This window comes from Fundulus heteroclitus, chromosome 2 (genome assembly GCF_011125445.2).
Source record: "Fundulus heteroclitus isolate FHET01 chromosome 2, MU-UCD_Fhet_4.1, whole genome shotgun sequence".
NCBI classification, from domain to species: domain Eukaryota; kingdom Metazoa; phylum Chordata; class Actinopteri; order Cyprinodontiformes; family Fundulidae; genus Fundulus; species Fundulus heteroclitus.
Window position 1 is genome coordinate 14,652,939 of NC_046362.1, and position 21,802 is coordinate 14,674,740.

At 40.6% G+C, this 21,802-nt stretch overlaps 1 protein-coding gene across 1 annotated transcript; it reads left to right on the plus strand.

The window, feature by feature from the left end:
• Window positions 1-21,802, plus strand: LOC105938477 (mucin-2-like). The gene is made up of 43 exons (XM_036144992.1): window positions 1-76; window positions 207-462; window positions 571-685; window positions 1,119-1,209; window positions 1,288-1,421; window positions 1,517-1,736; window positions 3,483-3,608; window positions 3,781-3,895; window positions 3,970-4,108; window positions 4,227-4,340; window positions 4,438-4,507; window positions 4,602-4,739; window positions 4,960-5,124; window positions 5,247-5,341; window positions 5,895-6,021; window positions 6,128-6,383; window positions 6,893-6,947; window positions 9,054-9,164; window positions 9,293-9,472; window positions 9,592-9,831; window positions 9,924-10,080; window positions 10,913-11,498; window positions 13,022-13,267; window positions 13,625-13,724; window positions 15,554-16,370; window positions 16,454-16,626; window positions 16,820-16,994; window positions 17,093-17,340; window positions 17,482-17,665; window positions 17,752-17,962; window positions 18,060-18,235; window positions 18,406-18,475; window positions 18,624-18,724; window positions 18,824-18,855; window positions 18,958-19,135; window positions 19,229-19,333; window positions 20,362-20,402; window positions 20,533-20,655; window positions 20,734-20,832; window positions 20,908-21,036; window positions 21,115-21,154; window positions 21,242-21,365; window positions 21,461-21,802. The coding sequence occupies exons 1-43, from the start codon at window positions 1-3 to the stop codon at window positions 21,669-21,671; spliced, it is 7,149 nt and encodes a 2,382-aa protein (XP_036000885.1). The 3' UTR covers window positions 21,672-21,802.

The window sequence follows — 21,802 nt, forward strand, 5'->3', positions numbered from 1 at the left end:
ATGAGGTGGAGATCTGTGTTGTGGAGTTTCCTGGCTTTATCAGTCACCAGTCTCCCTGAGGCCCAATCCAGGCTGGGTAAGTCTCAGATTTTATATTAAAAGAAATGCTTTTCTTTGCAGTGAGGTATTCGCTGTCATTTAATTAATTGTTTTCACTGCCGACTAAGTAGAGACTTTCCCGACGTAACTATGGACATCCTTTCCAGTTCGCAACCATGTCAGCAGCATCTGCAGCACATGGGGCAGAGAGCACTTCAAGACCTTTGACGGTGATGTGTACCAGTTTCCCGGAATGTGTGAGTACAACCTGGTCTCCGACTGCCACGAGTCCCATCAGGGCTTCTCGGTGCACATAAAGAGGAAAGAAAAGGACGGAGGCCCAACCATCAGTTACTTGGCGGTCACCATCAATGAACATCTGTTTCACCTCAGCAAGAGCAAGATCACTGTCAACTATGAGGAGTAAGTAAAATGAAAAGCCGATGCTGGTGAAAACAGCACTAACATTTTGGCATAACAGTAACAAAAAAAAAACAACAAAAAACAACAAATGTCTTTTTTTTTTACCAGAGTCGCTCTACCTTATCACAAGGGAGGGGTGCAAGTGGAAAACAATGCTGTTTACATCAAGCTTCAGTCCAAAGTGGGATTCACGATCATGTGGAACAGAGATGATGCAGTAATGGTAAAAATACCTTTAAAACCTATGAACTTGAGCGTTTATGATTTATGATAAATTATACCTGCGATAGACTGGCGAACTGTCCAGGGTGTGCCCAGCCTCTTGCCCATTGACAGCTGGATATAGGCACCAGCACCCTTGCAACCCCAATAGGAATAAGCTTGTTGGAAAATGGATTGATGGATACATTTTACTACTCTCTGATGATAAGTTTTAGAAACCATTGATGTAGAACTGGTATTACTATAAACTAGGCAATCTGAGATAAAGGCACATTCCCTTGGTCTCCTTAGAAAGACAGCATCTTAATTATGCTCACTATGAACTTATTTTACGTTCTATTGATCACTTCATTGATAATTCGTTGTCTTTTCTTCTTCATGTTATTTCTGATGTATAGTTTTAGTATTAAGAGCATTTGTTGTATTTGTTTTAGGTGGAAATCGATAATGACTTTGCAAACCAGACTTGTGGCCTTTGTGGAGACTTCAATGGTGTTCCAGTCTACAATGAGTTCATTCATAATGGTATGTATGAGGTAATTTAGTCAGAGTTGATTGTTTTAGATTATGGGATGTGAGGCTCTGATCTGATCGCACACACAGGTCGCAAAATCAGCCCCATCGAGTTTGGCAACAAGCACAAAACCCATCGCCCAAACGATGACTGTGAGGACCCCTATGAAGAGGAAGAGGAATTGCTGGAGACTGCGACTGTCTCAGATTCCTGCAAGAAATTTGTGAGTTCATAATCTAGTTAATAAGCCGTCTTAAAACAGTTTAGAAAGCAGCAATGTGCTAACTTGGTGCCCGTTTTTCTTTTTGTTTTCTACAGCAAACCACCTGTGAACAAACGTTTCTGTCAAAGTCCTGGAGCTCATGCACTCAACTGATTAAACCTGAAGCTTACATCCAGGCATGTGTGAAGGACATGTGTGGCTGTACCAATGACAGTACCAATGACTTCTGTGTCTGCAGCACACTGTCTGAGTTTTCTCGACAGTGCTCCCATGCAGGAGGACAGCCCCCCAACTGGAGGACCCCTCAGTTCTGTGGTAAGAGCTTGGTCATGTTTGTATCTCTTTGATAATTGTCTCCAAATTATGCCGTGGTGAGATTCTGATTTTAAAAAGGAATTAACTGAGTATCAGGATGTAAAGCTCTGGTTCAAAGTTTCCTGCACAAGGTCACACAATAGACAGGGCAGTAATAAAGTTCTGGCAAAGCTTACTGTAGGAACAGTTTATAAAATAACATGGTTTGAATAGTTTTGAAATTTCCATCAGTTTTTATCTTGAATTAGTTTTGACATTTGATTTTCAATTCTATTTTTGTTTGAATTAGTTTTTAGTATTTGTTTGCTAGCTAAGTTTAGTTTTTATTTGCTGAAAGTGCTTAGTTTGAATTCATTTTTTATTAAATTCAGTCATAGTTTTAGTCTTTTATGTAATACGACTTACATACCAGGGCAAAGACTGAAAGAAAGAAATAGAAATAGTTGTGTGTAACAAAATCCCAGAAAACAATCATAGATTTTGTGTAATGCGGTACAGCGGAAAGAGCAAAAATTGCAACTGGAAATTAGACTTCATGTTAATACATTATGTTAAAGACACACAAACGAAAACTAAGTACATTTTCTTTTAAAATTTAGTTAGTTTTAATTTGTTTTGTAAACTCTCATTACAGTTTTCAGTTTGTTTTTTTGCGAGGTCTGGTTTTTGTTTTTATTTCAGTTAACTAAAATGTTTTTTACTTCTAGTTTTCATGATTTCGTTAGTTTTAGTTAACGCTAATAATCTTGTGAGACAATAACCTGAGCTTAGAGCATTTCATGGAGCACTGTTCGATCCAGCATGTATGGCACAACTTCTTACCTACCAAGACATCTGACTAAACTAACAAGCCGGGCAAAAGTGAGCATTAATCCAGAGAAAGCAGCCAAGAGGATTGTAACTGGATTGGCTGCAGAGGTCTACAGCTCAGGTGACAGAATTTGTTGACAGAAAATCTGTTGGTTTTGCATTCAAAAAAAAAATCTGTCCTTTAAAAAACACTGATGAGAAGAAATACATGGACATTCTGGCTTGCTGTTCTGTGTAGAGTGTAGATCTGTGTTGAGGAGAGACAGCAAACACGCGGTTGAAGAGGCTCTAGAGACCAAAATTGTATTTTTTTCCTAAACTCAAAATGCATAACTTTGCACGTCACCCTGAACACACCATCCGTGCAAGGAAATATCGTGGTGGTAGCATAATGCTGTAAGGATGCAGACTGCAGTGAAAGGTGGTTCTAGTTCCACTATCCTGCATGTTTAAGGCTTTTCCAGGATTGAGAACCATTTCTGTTGAGTATTAACTCGTGAGACTGATTACAAATGCACACTGCAATTATTGCAATTAGTCAAAAGTATTGAAAACAATGTACGATTTTTGTTCCCACTTCACAATTACATTAAATTTGTGTTAGTCTATTGTACTGAATCCCTGTTAAAAACAAATATGTATTACTGTAACATGAAAAAATAAAAAAAAGGCTCATGGGCTACAAATACTTTTGCAAGGCACCCTTACTGTTTATCAGAAAATTACTAGTTGGTTGTTCCAGTTGTGTCATGTTTCAAAGGTAAAAATACCTTTGTTTTTGTATACTGTGCCTAAATGCCTAAGTAATGTTGGGAAAAAGATACATGTATAAGAAAAGCTTTACAGTATATGCCTCTTTTATGTACATTATCATAAAAAGCGCATAAATTACATTCCTCCTTCACCTACGCTAATTCAAACAATGTACCTTCACAGCCAAACAGTGTCCTTACAACATGGTATTTGAGGAAAGCGGTTCCCCTTGCATGGATACTTGCACACATCAGGACACAAGCTCACTCTGTGAGGACCACAAAATGGACGGCTGCTTCTGTCCTTCTGGTTAGTCCGTGTCACAATTCAAAATTGAACAATAACTTATTTTTATATATATATATATATATATATATATATATATATATATATATATATATATATATATATATATATATATATATATATATATATATGTATATATATATATATATAATCAAACCAAACTGTTTTTCCTCAGGAACTGTGTTTGATGATCTTTCTGAGAGAGGCTGCATTCCTCAGTCTGAATGTCAGTGCAAGCACGACAAAATCTACAACCCTGGAGAGGTTTTCCGACAACATCGGGAGGAATGGTACGTCAGATGCTTAATCATGTTCACAAAATGTGGTAATTAAAGTATTTTACTCTATATTGTTTGAATTTCAGCACATGCTTTGAGGGCATATGGGATTGTATCAGTCTTGAAACACCTGCTACCTGCGCAATTGAAGAAGGTTCACATTTCACTACTTTTGATGGGAAAACCTTCACCTTTCATGGAGAATGTTACTACACTCTGGCAAAGGTGGAAAGCAAGGTAAAAGACCCTTGTGTGGTTTAGCAGTAGGTATAATGTGGTGTATAGTGCAGTAAGATGTGCATTTTCATTTAATTTTTGTATTTTGGGTTTCAATTCATTTTAGGACAAAGCAAGCCCAAAATTTACCCTCCTGGCCCAGTTGGTGCCCTGTGCTCACCAAGAGTATGACACATGCCTGAAGGCCCTTAAAATCCTGCTAAACAATGACAAAAACAATGTGAGTGAAATAACATAGCCATTAACAAAAAAAAATAATAATAATTATTGGACTGGTTTCTGTAAAAGTTATTTGACCCATTCTATGTTTTTCTCAGGTACTAACGTTCACCTCCGATGGTGCAGTCAAGCAGAACATGCAGACTGTCACTTTACCATTCAACTCCGGTGAGTCGGGCAATCAAAAGGTCCAAATGAAACATTGCTCTTCCAGCTTCTTTTTAAATGTCTGTCTGATTTTCTATTCATCTGTTTGCTTTAGGAGACATCAGCATTTTCCACGCCTCATCCTTTCACATCATGCTGCAGACCCGATTTGGGTTGCAGATTCAAATTCAGCATGTCCCTCTCATGCAAGTCTACATCAGCCTGGAGCAAAGCTACCGATCAAAGACACGTGGTGAGTTTAGCATTATTCTCAACAACTTTTGGTACAACTTGTTACTGAAAATGCATTTGTTAAACAGGGATTAGTGTTCAATAGAAGATATTGAGATAATCAACCTTGTCTTCTCCCACCTGAAAAAACTCAAGAACACTCTGTTCAAATTTTTGAGACCAATATCTGTGCTCCAGTTTTTGTTTTTCTCTCACAATTTTGAAATAATTGATGTCTTCAGGTTTATGTGGGAACTTCAACATGATCCTGAATGATGACATGAAGACCCCTCAAGGGATCGTGGAGGGAACTGCAGCAATGTTCAGTAACTCTTGGAAGGCCAACCTCATGTGCTCAGACAGAGAGGAAAGACTTGATGACCCATGTTCCCTCAATTTGGAAAATGGTAAATAGCTTTTTTTGCAGGTGAAATAGGCTGCTTTTAGCTTCTATTATAGAAATGCTACATTTTAGATAACAGTTCAGTTTTAGATATTCAGATTAAACAGACTGTTTTTTCCCCCTTAGAGTTGTACGCCAAACATTGGTGCTCCTTACTTCTGAGCCCAGACAGCGCATTCGGCAAGTGCAGATCAGCGGTGGATCCTGAGGTGTTTTACAAGGTACAAAAAAAACAATCCTATCTTTAACTTTTGTTATGTTCACCGGCTGCTCTTGCTTGGGTGAGTGCCATCTTCTGCACCCCAAATGAAAGCTAATAAAATAAAGGTTTGTAAATCTCTGTGTTTTAAGGATTCTCTGAACAGTGTAAAACTATCTAATTCACATTTGACATGTCTGAACATTTTAGATTTTGAGCCAAAAAGCATCAACTGCTGTCCTGATTCCTGAAAATAGTGATGCACCCATTCCCTGAAGTGTCCAATCAGACATTAGGTTACATACCTGACAGTGACTTCAGCCAGGCTTAGCGTAGGCCTTCACTCATTATTTTTTTGACAGTGCTTACTCTGTGTACAACACTGAGGCTTACTCTGTGTACAACACTGTGTACAACATTGTATGTCCCCAATGATGGGACATACAAATAATGAAAAACTTGACTGAGGTGCCCAGAAGGATAGGCAAATTGCCTTAGTGCCCATTTCAACAACTGCCATTGGTTACATTTTATCGAAGAGTAATTTTTCTAAACGCGTTCACTATCTCCTGCAGCGATGCATCTACTCCACCTGTAGTTGTGAGAAGAGCGAGGCCTGTTTGTGTGCTGTCTTCTCCTCTTATGCCCGAACTTGTGCAGAAAAGGGAGTCTTCCTGACAAACTGGAGGGAGGGTGTGTGTGGTAAGTATACCATCCTATATGCTATAAACCAGAATAATAATTGTTGGAGCTTTATTGTAAGTTGTGAAGACACTAAGCAATCATCTTCTTGTAATCGACAAAACAGAGACGTACACAAAGAGCTGCCCTGCATCTCAGACCTTCTCTTACACACATCAAAGATGCCAGCTGACGTGCAGATCTTTGGGCTCTGAGCTGCAGAGCTGCACCTCGGACTTCTTGCCCGTCGACGGCTGCTCTTGTGCTGAGGGTCTCTATTTGAATGAAAATGGCCTTTGTGTCCCGAAGAAGAAATGTTCCTGCTACCATAACGGCATTTTCGTCAAGCCAGGAAAGTCCATCAACATCCGAGATGAGCACTGGTGAACAAGTCAAAACTATATTTCTGGTACCTTTCATTTCTTTATTCATAATATCCATCATATACCTTACAGTATTTTTTCATTTCTTTTCCTAGTGTGTGCAATGACGGTGTCCTTCACTGCCATTCCTGGAGAAGCCGCTCGTCATGTTAGTTTGCTTCTACTCTGTTCTCCCTTCTATAGCTCCCTCATTTGGTTGATCTAGTGTATAGTAACACAACACATTTTTCCTCTTTTTTAATAGTATGCCCTTCACCAAAAGTCTTCTTCAACTGCTCCTCCGTACCTGTAGGAGAAATTGGATTACAGTGTGCAAGGACTTGTTTAAATCTGGATAGTGATGAATGTGTGAGTAGCTGAGCATCACAGAGTTTTATTTCTGAAATATCTGCAAATTGTTTATCACAATACCAATTCCAGGTGTTTTTCACAGTATGACAATTAATTTAACATAAGTTTTTTGTTGTTGTTGTTTACTTTTTATTTTTGCACTCTTTCTCCCCTCCCAGGATTATACGGAGTGCGAGTCTGGCTGTCGGTGTCCTGATGGCCTCCTCGAAGACGGCAAAGGATCCTGTGTAAAAGAAGACAACTGTCCATGTCAGCATGATGGACGTGTTTTTGCTCCTGGAGCAAAGATTCCTAACCAGTGCAACACCTGGTAAGCCCATATTTGAAATTACAATACAGTTGTTATCATGCTAGCTTGTATGTTAAACTAAAGCATTCAAAAACTAACACACATTTTTCACAATTTCCTTGAAATATAGCACTTGTAAAAGTGGAAAATGGGAGTGCACTGACAAAAAATGTCCAGGAACCTGTGTTATTTATGGAAGTGGGCACTATAACACATTTGATCAGCGGACATATGGATTTCATGGAGAATGTGCTTATATTGCCATCAAGGTAAATAAAATGCACTCCAAAATTACCTAAATAACAGAATGCTTGTAAGATTATTTCTCTGTTCAGAAATTGGCTACTGGTTATAAGTTAAACATTGAAGAATTTACAAAAGATTAAGCAGTAAAGTGACATCTTACTTGACAGTTATGACATAACAGTCATCAGATTATGAATTCAAATCAGCTACCTTCAGTATTCATAAAATCCACAGTCCACTCCAGATTGAGTTACTATAGATGCTCAGAGAACTGGGAAATTAGGAATGCATCAATACCGAGGACACTATTGGGTATCTCCCTTGCATTTTAGTTGCATATGAAGATTCGATGCTTTAGGTAGATAACAGGGGTGGGTATTGATTCAAATTTCAAGAACTGATTCAATATTAAGATTTAGAATAGATTCTTTTTTATCTGATCGGATCTCAAATTGGATTAAATTTTATTTTAGCTGTTACCTGAATATATGATTGTGTAGTTATGCAACATGTTGATACTAGTATTATATTAACATTAAACAGCAAATAAATAAAGTAATGATGCAGACCAAGCTCTCTCTCACAGAATGTTGAGACAATTGTTTTCACAAACATGCTGTGGGGCAGAATACCTAAACAGATCCAGCGTATAAAAAAAGAGGACACCAGAGATATCTGCAGCTGCTATTTAGACACTAACCTGGTGCATTATCAGAAATATGCCATTAAATATTCACTTGCAGGAGTGGACTGTAGCTGTAAATGACACATTTAAGTTCATAGTGGACAATGCCCTTTTTTTTTTAATTGATCTTTGGTTATATGAATTGATCTTTAGGAGTTTATATGACAATTGATTCACAATTGGAAAATCATTTTTTTTAACATAGCCTTTGTAAATAATACTCCACCTTTGTTTTTCGATAGATCTATTGCCTTAGCATACATTAAATGTGGTCTCCAGCTAAACTAGACTGCCAAGACAGTCTACAGTCTAGACACATTGGAGGGGGGGGGGGGGGGGCAATGTAATCATCACAACTCTGAGAAGTCATTTACATGTATCATTACAAGATTCATGCAAATGCTACTGAAAACTGAAAAACTGCAGCAGTAACCTTCTAATATTCTGTCCCCACTAATGAAGACTCATCCACCTCAGTATGCTGAACTAGTTCCAACTGAGGTTGGTCCCACTTATTTTCTAAATAAGTTGGACAATAATTATTTGGCCACTTGGGGGCAGTTATTTACCATGTAAAGAGCTTTGAACTTCTATCCCTAGATGTTGAAGTGATCATTAAGTATGAGTAAAAAAACACAAGAGGGGACTGTTGTGTCCGTCTTGATGAAGTTCACTGTTCATTTCAAATCACAATACACTTTCACCATACAAGAAGGTAAACATGACTCACAGTAATATGTCCTGACTTGACTCACAAAATACAATTGATTTCATATTTAGGCAGCTTAATCAAGATCCTAAAAGATTTCAGAGCAGCTCAACGAAGGCTATCAATAAAAGTAATAGAAAGAATGTTAGGAATATGTCACACTGAGACTGAAATACATTTAAAGTTGAATAAGGCATGAAAACTTCTCTGCAGGATGACAAATAACCAGTAATCCCACATACTGATAATACATGATATTGTTTTACAAGAGACATATCTACCCTAGTTATGTGTGAGATTTTCTTTAGCTGTCTTTGTTATCACTAAGTACATTAAACATGTATAATAACCCAAACACACCATATCTTTATGTCAATGTTTCTTTTTAAGAATAAATGTGGCAACAAAACTGTCGAGAACAACTTTGGAGTTATCACAGAAAATGTACCGTGTGGCTCTACGGGCACCACCTGCTCCAAAACTGTCAGAATTCAACTCGGGGTAAGTCTAGACAAAAATGTAAAATGTCACTTTTCCGAGCCTAAAACATCTGAATAGCATATTTCAGAACTATTTATAAGAAAGAGATTATATTATCATACATGAAACAGAAATCTTTTGTGTTATAGCGAACAGAAATCAAACTAATGAAGGGCAAATATGAAGAGGAAGACCTGGGACAGGGTCCCCTGATTCAGTATAGAGTAAGGAGAGTCGGCTTGTACCTGGTGGTAGAATCTAATATCGGCCTGGCAGTGATGTGGGATCGCAAAACAACTGTTCGGATTCTACTGGAGCCACAGCATAGTGTGAGTAATAGTAATTGTTTATTGATAGCAGGAATCTCTATCAAATACTACACATCAAATGTACTTTCAAGGAATGTATTTTGTGACAACTGATCAGCCTCGTGTGTCTGTTTGTACAGGGTGAAGTGTGTGGCCTGTGTGGAAATTTTGATGGAGATGGACTGAACGACTTCACCACCCAGGGTCAGCTGGTGGTGAGCAACGCGTTAGAGTTTGCAAACAGCTGGAAAGTCTCCAGCACATGCCCAGATGTGGAAGAAAATGTGGATTCATGTGCAGCTGCACCCACGAGGCATCACTGGGCAAAAATGATGTGCAGCATTGTAACAGGAACGACATTCAAAGACTGCCACCACAAGGTCTGAATAAAGTGGTTCTGTTTATTTGCAGTAAGATATTGAAAATGTTTAATTTTTTTTTCTTAATTTGTTATATTTTGTAAAATAAACAGGTTGATCCCCTTCCCTTCTATGAAAATTGTGTGAAAGACTCATGTGCCTGTGACACTGGAGGAGACTGTGAGTGTTTCTGCTCAGCTGTAGCAGCCTACGCTCAGGCTTGTAATGAGGCTGGTGTTTGTGTTGCATGGAGAACCCCAGACATCTGTCGTAAGTCAGTTATAACACCCTTTTATTAAAGTGTTTTTTATGCCAGCAAAAAAAAAATGCATTTTTATCTAAATGTATTTATTGGAATGCAATGTCCCTTTGTTTAGGATTGCCTTTGACTCTTCAAGTTAAACTGTTAACTGAAACATTGTTAGTTTATTTTTATTTTTTTGCATGCTTTTATTCTATTTTTATTTTCCTTAGTTTTACTGAAATGCACTATACAAATAAATTTATCTACACCTTGCCTTTTAAAAGGAGGCATGCAGGAGAGTTTGAGTCTTTAGGTCCTTTTACTTGGTTTATAATAAACTATTTTCTGATTTTACACATGAATTCACTTATATGACATAGTTTATGTTATTGAAACATACTTTTGAACTTTTGGATTTTGAATTATTATGATTGAAATTAAAATATTTAGTGGCAATTTCCCACCCACACGCTGACAAAACATGCTCAGCACCTAAAATTATGGTGGTTTACAACTAAATACAAATATAGATTGAATGTAAATCTACCTTCTCTGGTTCAATTAACCAGAAAAGTAATCCATTTCACTTACGTGGGTTTAACCTTTCTGAATTTATCTGGCTTCTGTCTTTTCATTTTCTTTGTAGCTGTTTTTTGTGATTACTATAACAACCCAGATGATTGTACATGGCACTACAGTCCTTGCCACACACCTTGTTACAAAACCTGCTTGAACCCAGATGGAATTTGTAGCAACCCAATACCTAATCTGGAGGGTAAGTATACCATTTAAGACCTAATCTTTATATTAGCAGCACATCTTTATAATGTACAATATTTTGATATGATTTTTTTCCAGGGTGTTATCCTGTATGCCCAGAAGACAAACCCATTTTTGATGAGAAGAATCAAACATGCGTGGAAGAATGTCCCTATTGCTTGTACAATGGGACTATATATGAAGATAATGATGTGGTTTACAATGTCACAGATGACATGGGAATGTGCTATTATGCAATCTGCATTAATTCAACAGTGATACACACAAGTGAACCCTGTACAATGAGCACCACACCAACTTCCTCAACTGGACCAACGACCCCCAAAGCTACACCTTCTGCGACAACACCCCCTACAACAACCCCAGAACCAACCACCACCAAACAAGCTACACTTCCATCAACCCTAACCCCTACAGTAACACCAGAACCATCCACCTCCACAAAAGCCACACCTACGCCTACACAACCACCTACACCTCCCCCAACAACAACCCAAGAGACAACCACAACCACAAAGGCTACTCCTACACAATCATCTACACCATCTCTAGATATAACCACAACCAAAAAAGTTACCCATCCACCTACACCTCCCCCAACAACCCCAGAGCCACCCACAACCACAAAACCTACACCTACACAACCACCTACAACATCTCCAGAGTCACCCACAACTGAAAAAGTTACCCATCCACCTACACCTCCCCCAACAACAACCCAAGAGCCAACCACAACCACAAAACCTACACCTACACAACCACCAACAACAACCCCAGAGCCATCCACCACCACAGAAACTACTCCTCCAATTACCACAGCTGTTATAACTTCAGTCACAACCCCATGCATACCAACTTGTGAGTGGACAGACTGGTATAACGTGCATGATCCAACCACAGACAAAAATGACTGGGAAACATATGAAAACATCACAAACAGTGGGTTACATGTGTGTGAAGACCCTACTGAAATTGATTGTAGGTCAGCAGATGTACCAGACATGGATTTTGAGGATTTTTTGGATGAAAATAAACAGGTTGTAAGCTGTGATATAAAATTTGGATTAATCTGTAAAAAAGAAGACCAGCCTTTGCGTCCAGGAAAATGCTTTGACTACAAGATTAGACTATGCTGTCCAGTATTATGTGAAACAACGACTTCACCAATCAAGACGACAAGCCCAGGAGAAATTATAACCACAAAAACTACACCAGCATCAACCACAAAATCCTTTCCATCTACACCTCCCCCAACAACAACCCCAAAGCCAACCACAACCACAAAAGCTACACCTACACAACCACCTACCCCACCTCCAGAGTCACCCACAACTGAAAAAGTTACCCATTCACCCACACCTCCTCCAACAACAACCCCAGAGCCAACCACAACCACAAAGGCTACACCTACACAACCACCTACCCCACCTCCAGAGTCACCCACAACTGAAAAAGTTACCCATCAAACCCCACCTCCTCCAACAACAACCCCAGAGCCAAGCACAACCACAAAGGCTACACCTACACAACCACCTACCCCACCTCCAGAGTCACCCACAACTGAAAAAGTTACCCATCCACCCACACCTCCTCCAACAACCCCAGAGCCACCCACAACCACAAAACCTACACCTACACAACCACCTACCCCACCTCCAGAGTCACCCACAACTGAAAAAGTTACCCATCCACCCACACCTCCTCCAACAACCCCAGAGCCAACCACTACCACAAAAGCTACACCTACACAACCACCTAAAACATCTCCAGAGTCACCCACAACTGAAAAAGTTACCCATCCACCTACACCTCCCCTAACAACAACAACAACCCCAGAGCCAACCACAACCACAAAGGCTACAACTACACAACCACCTACCACACCTCCAGAGTCACCCACAACTGAAAAAGTTACCCATCCACCCACACCTCCTCCAACAACAACCCCAGAGCCAAGCACAACCACAAAGGCTACACCTACACAACCACCTACACCACCTCTAGATATTATAACAACAACCAAAAAAGTTACCCATCCACCCACACCTCCTCCAACAACAACAACAACCCCAGAGCCAACCACAACCACAAAGGCTACAACTACACAACCACCTACCACACCTCCAGAGTCACCCACAACTGAAAAAGTTACCCATCCACCCACACCTCCTCCAACAACAACCCCAGAGCCAAGCACAACCACAAAGGCTACACCTACACAACCACCTACACCACCTCTAGATATTATAACAACAACCAAAAAAGTTACCCATCCACCTACACCTCCCCCAACAACCCCAGAGCCACCCACAACCACAAAACCTACACCTACACAACCAACAACAACCCCAGAGCCATCCACCGCCACAGAAACTACTCCTCCAATTACCGCACCTCTTATAACTTCAGTCACAACCCCATGCATACCAACTTGTGAGTGGTCTGACTGGTATAATGTGCATGATCCAACCACAGACAAAAATGACTGGGAAACATATGAAAACATCACAAACAGTGGGTTACATGTGTGTGAAGACCCTACTGAAATTGATTGTAGGTCAGCAGATGTACCAGACATGGATTTTGAGGATTTTTTGGATGAAAATAAACAGGTTGTAAGCTGTGATATAAAATTTGGATTAATCTGTAAAAAAGAAGACCAGCCTTTGCGTCCAGGAAAATGCTTTGACTACAAGATTAGACTATGCTGTCCAGTATTATGTGAAACAACGACTTCACCAATCAAGACGACAAGCCCAGCAGAAATTATAACCACAAAAACTACACCAGCATCAACCACAAAATCTTTTCCACCCACACCTCCTCCAACAACAACCCCAGAGCCAACCACAAAGGCTACATCTACACAACCACCTACCCCACCTCCAGAGTCACCCACAACTGAAAAAGTTACCCATCCACCTACACCTCCCCCAACAACAACCCCAGAGCCAAGCACAACCACAAAGGCTACACCTACACAACCACCTACCCCACCTCCAGAGTCACCCACAACTGAAAAAGTTACCCATCCACCCACACCTCCTCCAAAAACAACCCCAGAGCCAACCACAACCACAAAGGCTACATCTACACAACCACCTACCCCACCTCCAGAGTCACCCACAACTGAAAAAGTTACCCATCAAACCCCACCTCCTCCAACAACAACAACCCCAGAGCCAAGCACAACCACAAAGGCTACACCTACACAACCACCTACCCCACCTCCAGAGCCACCCACAACTGAAAAAGTTACCCATCCACCCACACCTCCTCCAACAACAACCCCAGAGCCAAGCACAACCACAAAGGCTACACCTACACAACCACCTACCCCACCTCCAGAGCCACCCACAACTGAAATAGTTACTCATCCACCCACACCTCCTCCAACAACAACCCCAGAGCCAACCACTACCACAAAAGCTACACCTACACAACCACCTACCCCACCTCCAGAGTCACCCACAACTGAAAAAGTTACCCATCAAACCCCACCTCCTCCAACAACAACCCCAGAGCCAAGCACAACCACAAAGGCTACACCTACACAACCACCTACCCCACCTCCAGAGCCACCCACAACTGAAAAAGTTACCCATCCACCCACACCTCCTCCAACAACAACCCCAGAGCCAACCACAACCACAAAGGCTACACCTACACAACCACCTACCCCACCTCCAGGGTCACCCACAACTGAAAAGGTTACCCATCCACCTACACCTCCCCCAACAACAACCCCAGAGCCAAGCACAACCACAAAAGCTACACCTACACAACCACCTACCCCACCTCCAGGGTCACCCACAACTGAAAAGGTTACCCATCCACCTACACCTCCCCCAACAACAACCCCAGAGCCAACCACAAAGGCTACATCTACACAACCACCTACCCCACCTCCAGAGTCACCCACAACTGAAAAAGTTACCCATTCACCCACACCTCCTCCAATAACAACAACAACAACCCCAGAGCCAAGCACAACCACAAAGGCTACACCTACACAACCACCTACCCCACCTCCAGAGCCAACCACAACTGAAAAAGTTACCCATCCACCCACACCTCCTCCAACAACAACCCCAGAGCCAACCACTACCACAAAAGCTACACCTACACAACCACCTACCCCACCTCCAGAGTCACCCACAACTGAAAAAGTGACCCATTCACCTACACCTCCCCCAACAACAACCCCAGAGCCAAGCACAACCACAAAGGCTACACCTACACAACCACCTACCCCACCTCCAGAGCCAACCACAACTGAAAAAGTTACCCATCCACCCACACCTCCTCCAACAACAACCCCAGAGCCAACCACAACCACAAAGGCTACACCTACACAACCACCTACCCCACCTCCAGAGTCACCCACAACTGAAAAAGTTACCCATCAAACCCCACCTCCTCCAACAACAACCCCAGAGCCAACCACAACCACAAAGGCTACACCTACACAACCACCTACCCCACCTCCAGAGTCACCCACAACTGAAAAAGTTACCCATCAAACCCCACCTCCTCCAACAACAACCCCAGAGCCAACCACAACCACAAAGCTACACCTACACAACCACCTACCCCACCTCCAGAGTCACCCACAACTGAAAAAGTTACCCATTCAACCCCCACCTCCTCCAACAACAACCCCAGAGCCAACCACAACCACAAAGGCTACACCTACACAACCACCTACCCCACCTCCAGGAGTCACCCACAACTGAAAAAGGTTACCCATCCAACCCACCTCCTCCAACAACAACCCCAGAGCCAACCACAAAGGCTACATCTACACAACCACCTACCCCACCTCCAGAGTCACCCACAACTGAAAAAGTTACCCATTCACCCACACCTCCTCCAATAACAACAACAACAACCCCAGAGCCAAGCACAACCACAAAGGCTACACCTACAAAACCACCTACCCCACCTCCAGAGCCAACCACAACTGAAAAAGTTACCCATCCACCCACACCTCCTCCAACAACAACCCCAGAGTCAACCACTACCACAAAAGCTACACCTACACAACCACCTACCCCACCTCCAGAGTCACCCACAACTGAAAAAGTGACCCATTCACCTACACCTCCCCCAACAACAACCCCAGAGCCAAGCACAACCACAAAGGCTACACCTACACAACCACCTACCCCACCTCCAGAGCCAACCACAACTGAAAAAGTTACCCATCCACCCACACCTCCTCCAACAACAACAACCCCAGAGCCAACCACTACCACAAAGGCTCCACCTACACAACCACCTACACCACCTTCAGAATCACCCACAACCACAAAAGTGACCCATCCACCTACACCTTCCCCAACAACAACCCTAGAGCCAACCACAACAATAAAACCTGCATTCACTGGCCCTCCATTATCAACCGAGTCCTTCTCCACTGAAGAACAAGAAAAACATACAACCGAATTGTCTGGAACTACACCATCAACAAAAACTACACAAAGTACCACAACAGAGTGCTTTTGTATTTTTAATGGCACAATTTATCAGCCAGGTACATTCATACATTTAACCACCTTCATCACCATTTAATCGTATTTTCTTAACCCTAACCTTTCTATTTTGCTACACTTTCAGGGGAGGTAATATTTCTTATGCACCACATTGGATCAGGCATTTGTCTCACTATGATTTGTTCTGATGTTTGTGAGATCCATAACAACACTGAAATGTGTGGGAGCACTTTAGCACCAACACCCACACCTTCTCCCACACCCTACAGACCTACTTGTGAGGAGTGGGGTGTTGAAGTAAGACATTTGTTTTGTTTCTTTCATGTTAAACTTAATACTACTTGATTTAAGATTTTTAAATTCAATATATTTTGAAGTGGCTACATTTAGATCTTATCTATTTTTCAACTTATAGAATTTTTTACATTTGTTCTTCAGAATACATGTTTACATGGTTATTTGTTCTAAATGTTTCATTTTTGTTTTTAAGCAAAATGAGACCTTTGTCTTGTGCAACTGCACCATGGCAATATGCATTGAGAACAACACAATTGAAATAATTCCATATGAGTGTCCACCAATCCAGAACATAACTTGTGCCAATGGAAAGAAACCAGTTCTTTCTTATGATGAGTACGGATGCTGCCAACAATATGTTTGTGACTGTAAGTTATTATCTGTGTATTGATGGCTTTTTTAGTAACATTCAAGTTCAGTCCAATTTGAATTTATATTGCATTTATGTTGTCTTTTTTCTTTTTAGGTGTATGTGAAGGCTGGGGAGATCCTCATTACATCACATTCGATGGGTTATACTATAGTTATCAAGGAAACTGCACTTATATTTTGATGGAGGAGGTTACAGCAAAATATCATCTAAAGATATATGTTGACAATGTATTTTGTGATCCCACTGAAGATGTTTCTTGTCCAAGATCATTAACTATAGCATATGGATTTCAAGTTATCACACTTATCAATCATAACCTCATTGGAGCTCCAAAATTAGAGGTAACGCTTTAAATAGTCAGTCAGAATCACATAGCATAAAAAGATAGTTGACAATGTCAACAGAATGGGACCAGTGTTTGATTTTTGCGTGATTTTATAACTTTCTTTTTATTTCTTTTATTTTCTGTTAAATTCCTCCAGGCATTACAAAATGGTGAAAGACTGAAACTACCCTATTCACAACAAAGCATTAAGGTCATGAGTTCAGGGATTAACTTGATTTATGAGATCCCTCGGCTGAATGTGGTCATTACATTTGGAATGACTGGTTTTGCTGTCAACCTTCCATATAAGTACTTTGGCAACAACACACAGGGTCACTGTGGTAAGAGCTCTTTCTCTCTCTCTCATCTGCATTCTGGTCAGTCTTTAGGCTTGAGATAGATTCTAAGTTCTTAAAACCTTTTATAGGGACATGCACCAACAATCAGGCCGATGACTGCAGGCTGCCAACAGGCGAACTGGTGGGAAATTGTGCTGTGATGGCAGACTATTGGCCAGCGAATGATATTTATCAACCTAATTGCCCAACGCCACCTGTAGTACCCACTAATGTCCCAGAGCCACCTCTAGAACCAACTCCATGCACTCCAGATTCTAGTTGTGATCTGCTTAAGAGCAGGTAGGCATCACTGATTTAATAGTTCATAGCCCTCTATGGATGTTATTTAAGTAAAACCAAATAAGTTTATTTTGTTAATCTTTTTTATTTTTGACAGTGTTTTTGCAGAATGTCATCCATTGGTTTCCCCAGAGAATTTCTACAAAGGTTGCGTTTTTGATAGCTGCCACCTGTCGAACCCTATTGTGGAGTGCACAAGTTTGCAGGCATATGCTGCTGCCTGTGCTCAGGCTGGAATTTGCATCCACTGGAGAAACCACACCAAAGTTTGTGGTAAGATATTCTTCATCGTGTTATTTTTAGTGAGAAAGCTGATTTAATCAGGAGAGCAATTATTTTATATTTGGATAATTTAGCAATGAGCAAGACAGCAAATTATATTGTATTCTCTGAATTTTAGAATTATTCTTTTATATAATTGTGTGGTCTTGTTGTTAAAACAGCTAGTGATTGCCCACCTGACAAAGTCTATAAGCCTTGTGGTCCTGCAGAACAGGCAACTTGTGAAGACAAGTACGTTTTCACACAGACTGTACATTTGCAATAATTGTAATGGTTACATGTTTCCATAACACTTCCTAATAACAAAAAGTATCATTAAAATTTGTTTTAGCCAGTGATATAGTAATGCCATCTGTACATTGTAATTTTTCTTTTGCAGTCCTAACGAACAAATCACAAAGTTTGTTACTGAGGGATGCTTCTGCCCTGACGGAATGAAGCTTTTCAACAAAGAATCGGGAATATGTGTTGAAAAGTGTGGTAAGTAAGATGTGTTTCACCAAAAGTTTGCAATTGAACTGAATTTATGTATTCAGTTAAGTACATATTAATGCAGGATTGCTCTATGTTTTCCAACAGGATGTCTTGATCCTGAGGGCATTCCTCGTGAGGTTAAACAAAATTGCTCCTCATGATCATTCACTGTATAATTATAACTTCTACTGCTTCTTTACAACAGGCCCTACAATAACAATTGTGTTTTCCTCTTTCAGTTTAATGAGAGATTTGAGTACAAATGTCAGGACTGCATATGTGACGAGCCTACCAAAACTGTGATTTGCAAACCTAAGACATGCCCTGCACCACCCACTGCTAACTGTACTGCTCCAGGGTTCATTGTTGTGAACCAAACAAGCTCTGTGGATCCCTGCTGCTTTGTCTACGTTTGTAGTAAGACACCTATCATCAATCCACGGTTAAAATCAAACATCTATAGAGCTACTGTCTAATACAGAGTTCTGCAAATGTCTTCATCTTACGCAGAATGCCAAATCAACACCTGCCCAGTAAACAGCATGAACTGTCCAGTTGGGTACAAGCCAGTCGTCAGCGTTCCAGAGGGAAAATGCTGTCCAGAACATACATGTGGTGAGGCTCGTTAATTCAGTTTGCACTTTTTTAACCAAACCACTAGAAAAAAAGTGGACTAGAAGAAAATGGAACATAATATCAAATAAAACAAATAGCTTTTTTTGCCGACAGTGTGAAAATATAGGAGGGATATGAAGATGTGCAGTGCACAACATGTAACAGTTTACTGAGGTGTAAGCTTAGAAACTGTAAGAGCACGAGGAGAGTTAAGTAAACTCACGGCAGGGAATGAGTCGTTTAAGCTATTATGCTGGTTGACTGAGAGAAAGGCATGACGGAGTATTAGGATCACTTGGAGGGGGACAAAAATGAAGGATATTTTTGGGGTGGAATTTTTTTCCGTAAAAAAAAAAAAAAGTTGAAATATCAAGAATAATGTAAAAAAATTATTTCAAGATTAAATTCAAAATTATGGGAAAATTTTACAATTTTGAGACAATAGTTGAAATGTTGATAGACAAAGTTTAAACACTATTGAAGTGGAAATATTAAGAACAAAGCAAAAATATATTACTGAAAAAGCAAAATGTTGAAGCTGCAGCAGGACCCTTATACTTTAGGTTATGATGTGGGCTGACTAAAAGAGTGTGCATCCACAGTATCTTTATTTGCTAAAAGTGATGGAATGTATCTGTTATCAAATGCCTACTCTAAAGTATAAACTTACTTGTTTATTTACACAAGGCGAGGCAGGTCTTTGCACTAATGTAGGTTTGGTTTAATGGTTACACTTTAATCCTGACATAGCCACTTTATTCTCAACATATAAACTGTATTGTAACATGCTTTTTCATTGTTTTGACCTGCTTCTTATCATTCTACTGTTAATCTTAAAGCCATTAAGAAAAAAATAACAAAAATAAAAACATATAAGGGGCACCAATCATTCTGCTGGCTGCATTCTTCCTGTTGTGTTCAGTGGCGCCTCCATATTACGCAGGATGGTGTCAGGGTTGCCAAAGTAGAAGTGCATGATGGGTGCTCGGGTCTAACTTTGTCTTTGCTAATGTCTTGAACTTTTTTAGAGCCTAAACGAGTTTGTGTCCACAAGGATGTTGAATACCAGGTAAATAACAAACAGCTAAGTAATAGAAATTCATAGTATCATATATAAAACATATAATCCCAGCTTTAATAAATTCACCAATGTTTCATTTAAAGTACAAGTATGAAATTATTACCATTTTCTTGGTCAGCCCAATTCCAAAGTTCCTGCAAATGAATGCCAGGACTGTACCTGCACCAACGAGGTCGACACGAATTCCGGTCTATTTAAAATAGTGTGTGAGTTTCAGCAATGTAAAGAAACCTGTGACCTGGTAAGAAGACTTAAAGTCCCTCAGCACAATGTAACGAGTTCAGTGTGAGGCTGAGCTCAACTTCCCCTTCTGTTTTAGGGATATGAATACGTGGAAACTAACTCCTATGACTGCTGTGGAAAGTGTGTCCAGAAACAATGTGTCCTGAATTTGAATGGAACCAAGCAGCTCTTGAATGTAAGTTATACGAGTTCACAGTTTATTAGTACAAAGCAAAGCAGTGTTTAAATAGCTGTGCGCGCTGATCTGCAGGAAGGTGAAACGTGGTCACCCGCTGGAAACATGTGTGAGCACTACACCTGCATGAGGAGTGGGGACGCACTAACAGCCCTAAGTTCACACATCGTTTGCCCACCTTTCCAACAAAGCAACTGCCATCCTGTACGTATTATTCTCAACTCCTAAATCTGGAACAACTGTTTTCACAAAAGATAAAGGTTATCTTATCCCCCCGATCAGGACACAATTCAAACCGCAGCAGATGGCTGTTGTAAAATCTGTGAGTATGACATTTTCATTTCACTTGTATGAACACCACAAAATTAAAATCAGCTAACCAGGAGCCTTTGTTGTTGTTTTTTTAAAGGTGTGGAGAAAGACAAAGCCTGCAAGCTGGTGAGCATGAAAACTCGAGTTACGCGCTATGGCTGCCAATCTGAACGCGAGGTGGAAATGCCATACTGTGAAGGATCTTGCAACACATTCACCAAGTAAGGACAATACAAACGTATTGTATATTCCTTTAAATAATTTAACAAGCCTGTGTAGAGCTTGAATAATTACAATAAGCACTGTCTCATTTCAGGTACTCTGAAGCTTCAGCTGCTATGGAGCATTCCTGCTCCTGCTGTAAGGAAACACGCTCCAGCAATCGCACCGTTGACTTGCTGTGCTTGAATGGAGACAAGGTCTCCCACACCTACATGTATGTGGAGGAGTGTGGCTGTGGCAACACAGAGTGCACCCCAACAGCAGCTCTGCGTGCTCGCAGAAAGCGAAGCTTGACCCTGCTGTGACGCAGTCTGTTGTAACATCACTGAAGGATAGAAGTGTTTCAACTTGTAGCAGTCTGGCTACAATATTAGAAAGTAATTTGCCACTGAAGTGGCGTATTTATCATTGAATCAAATAAAAAGATGCAACTCAG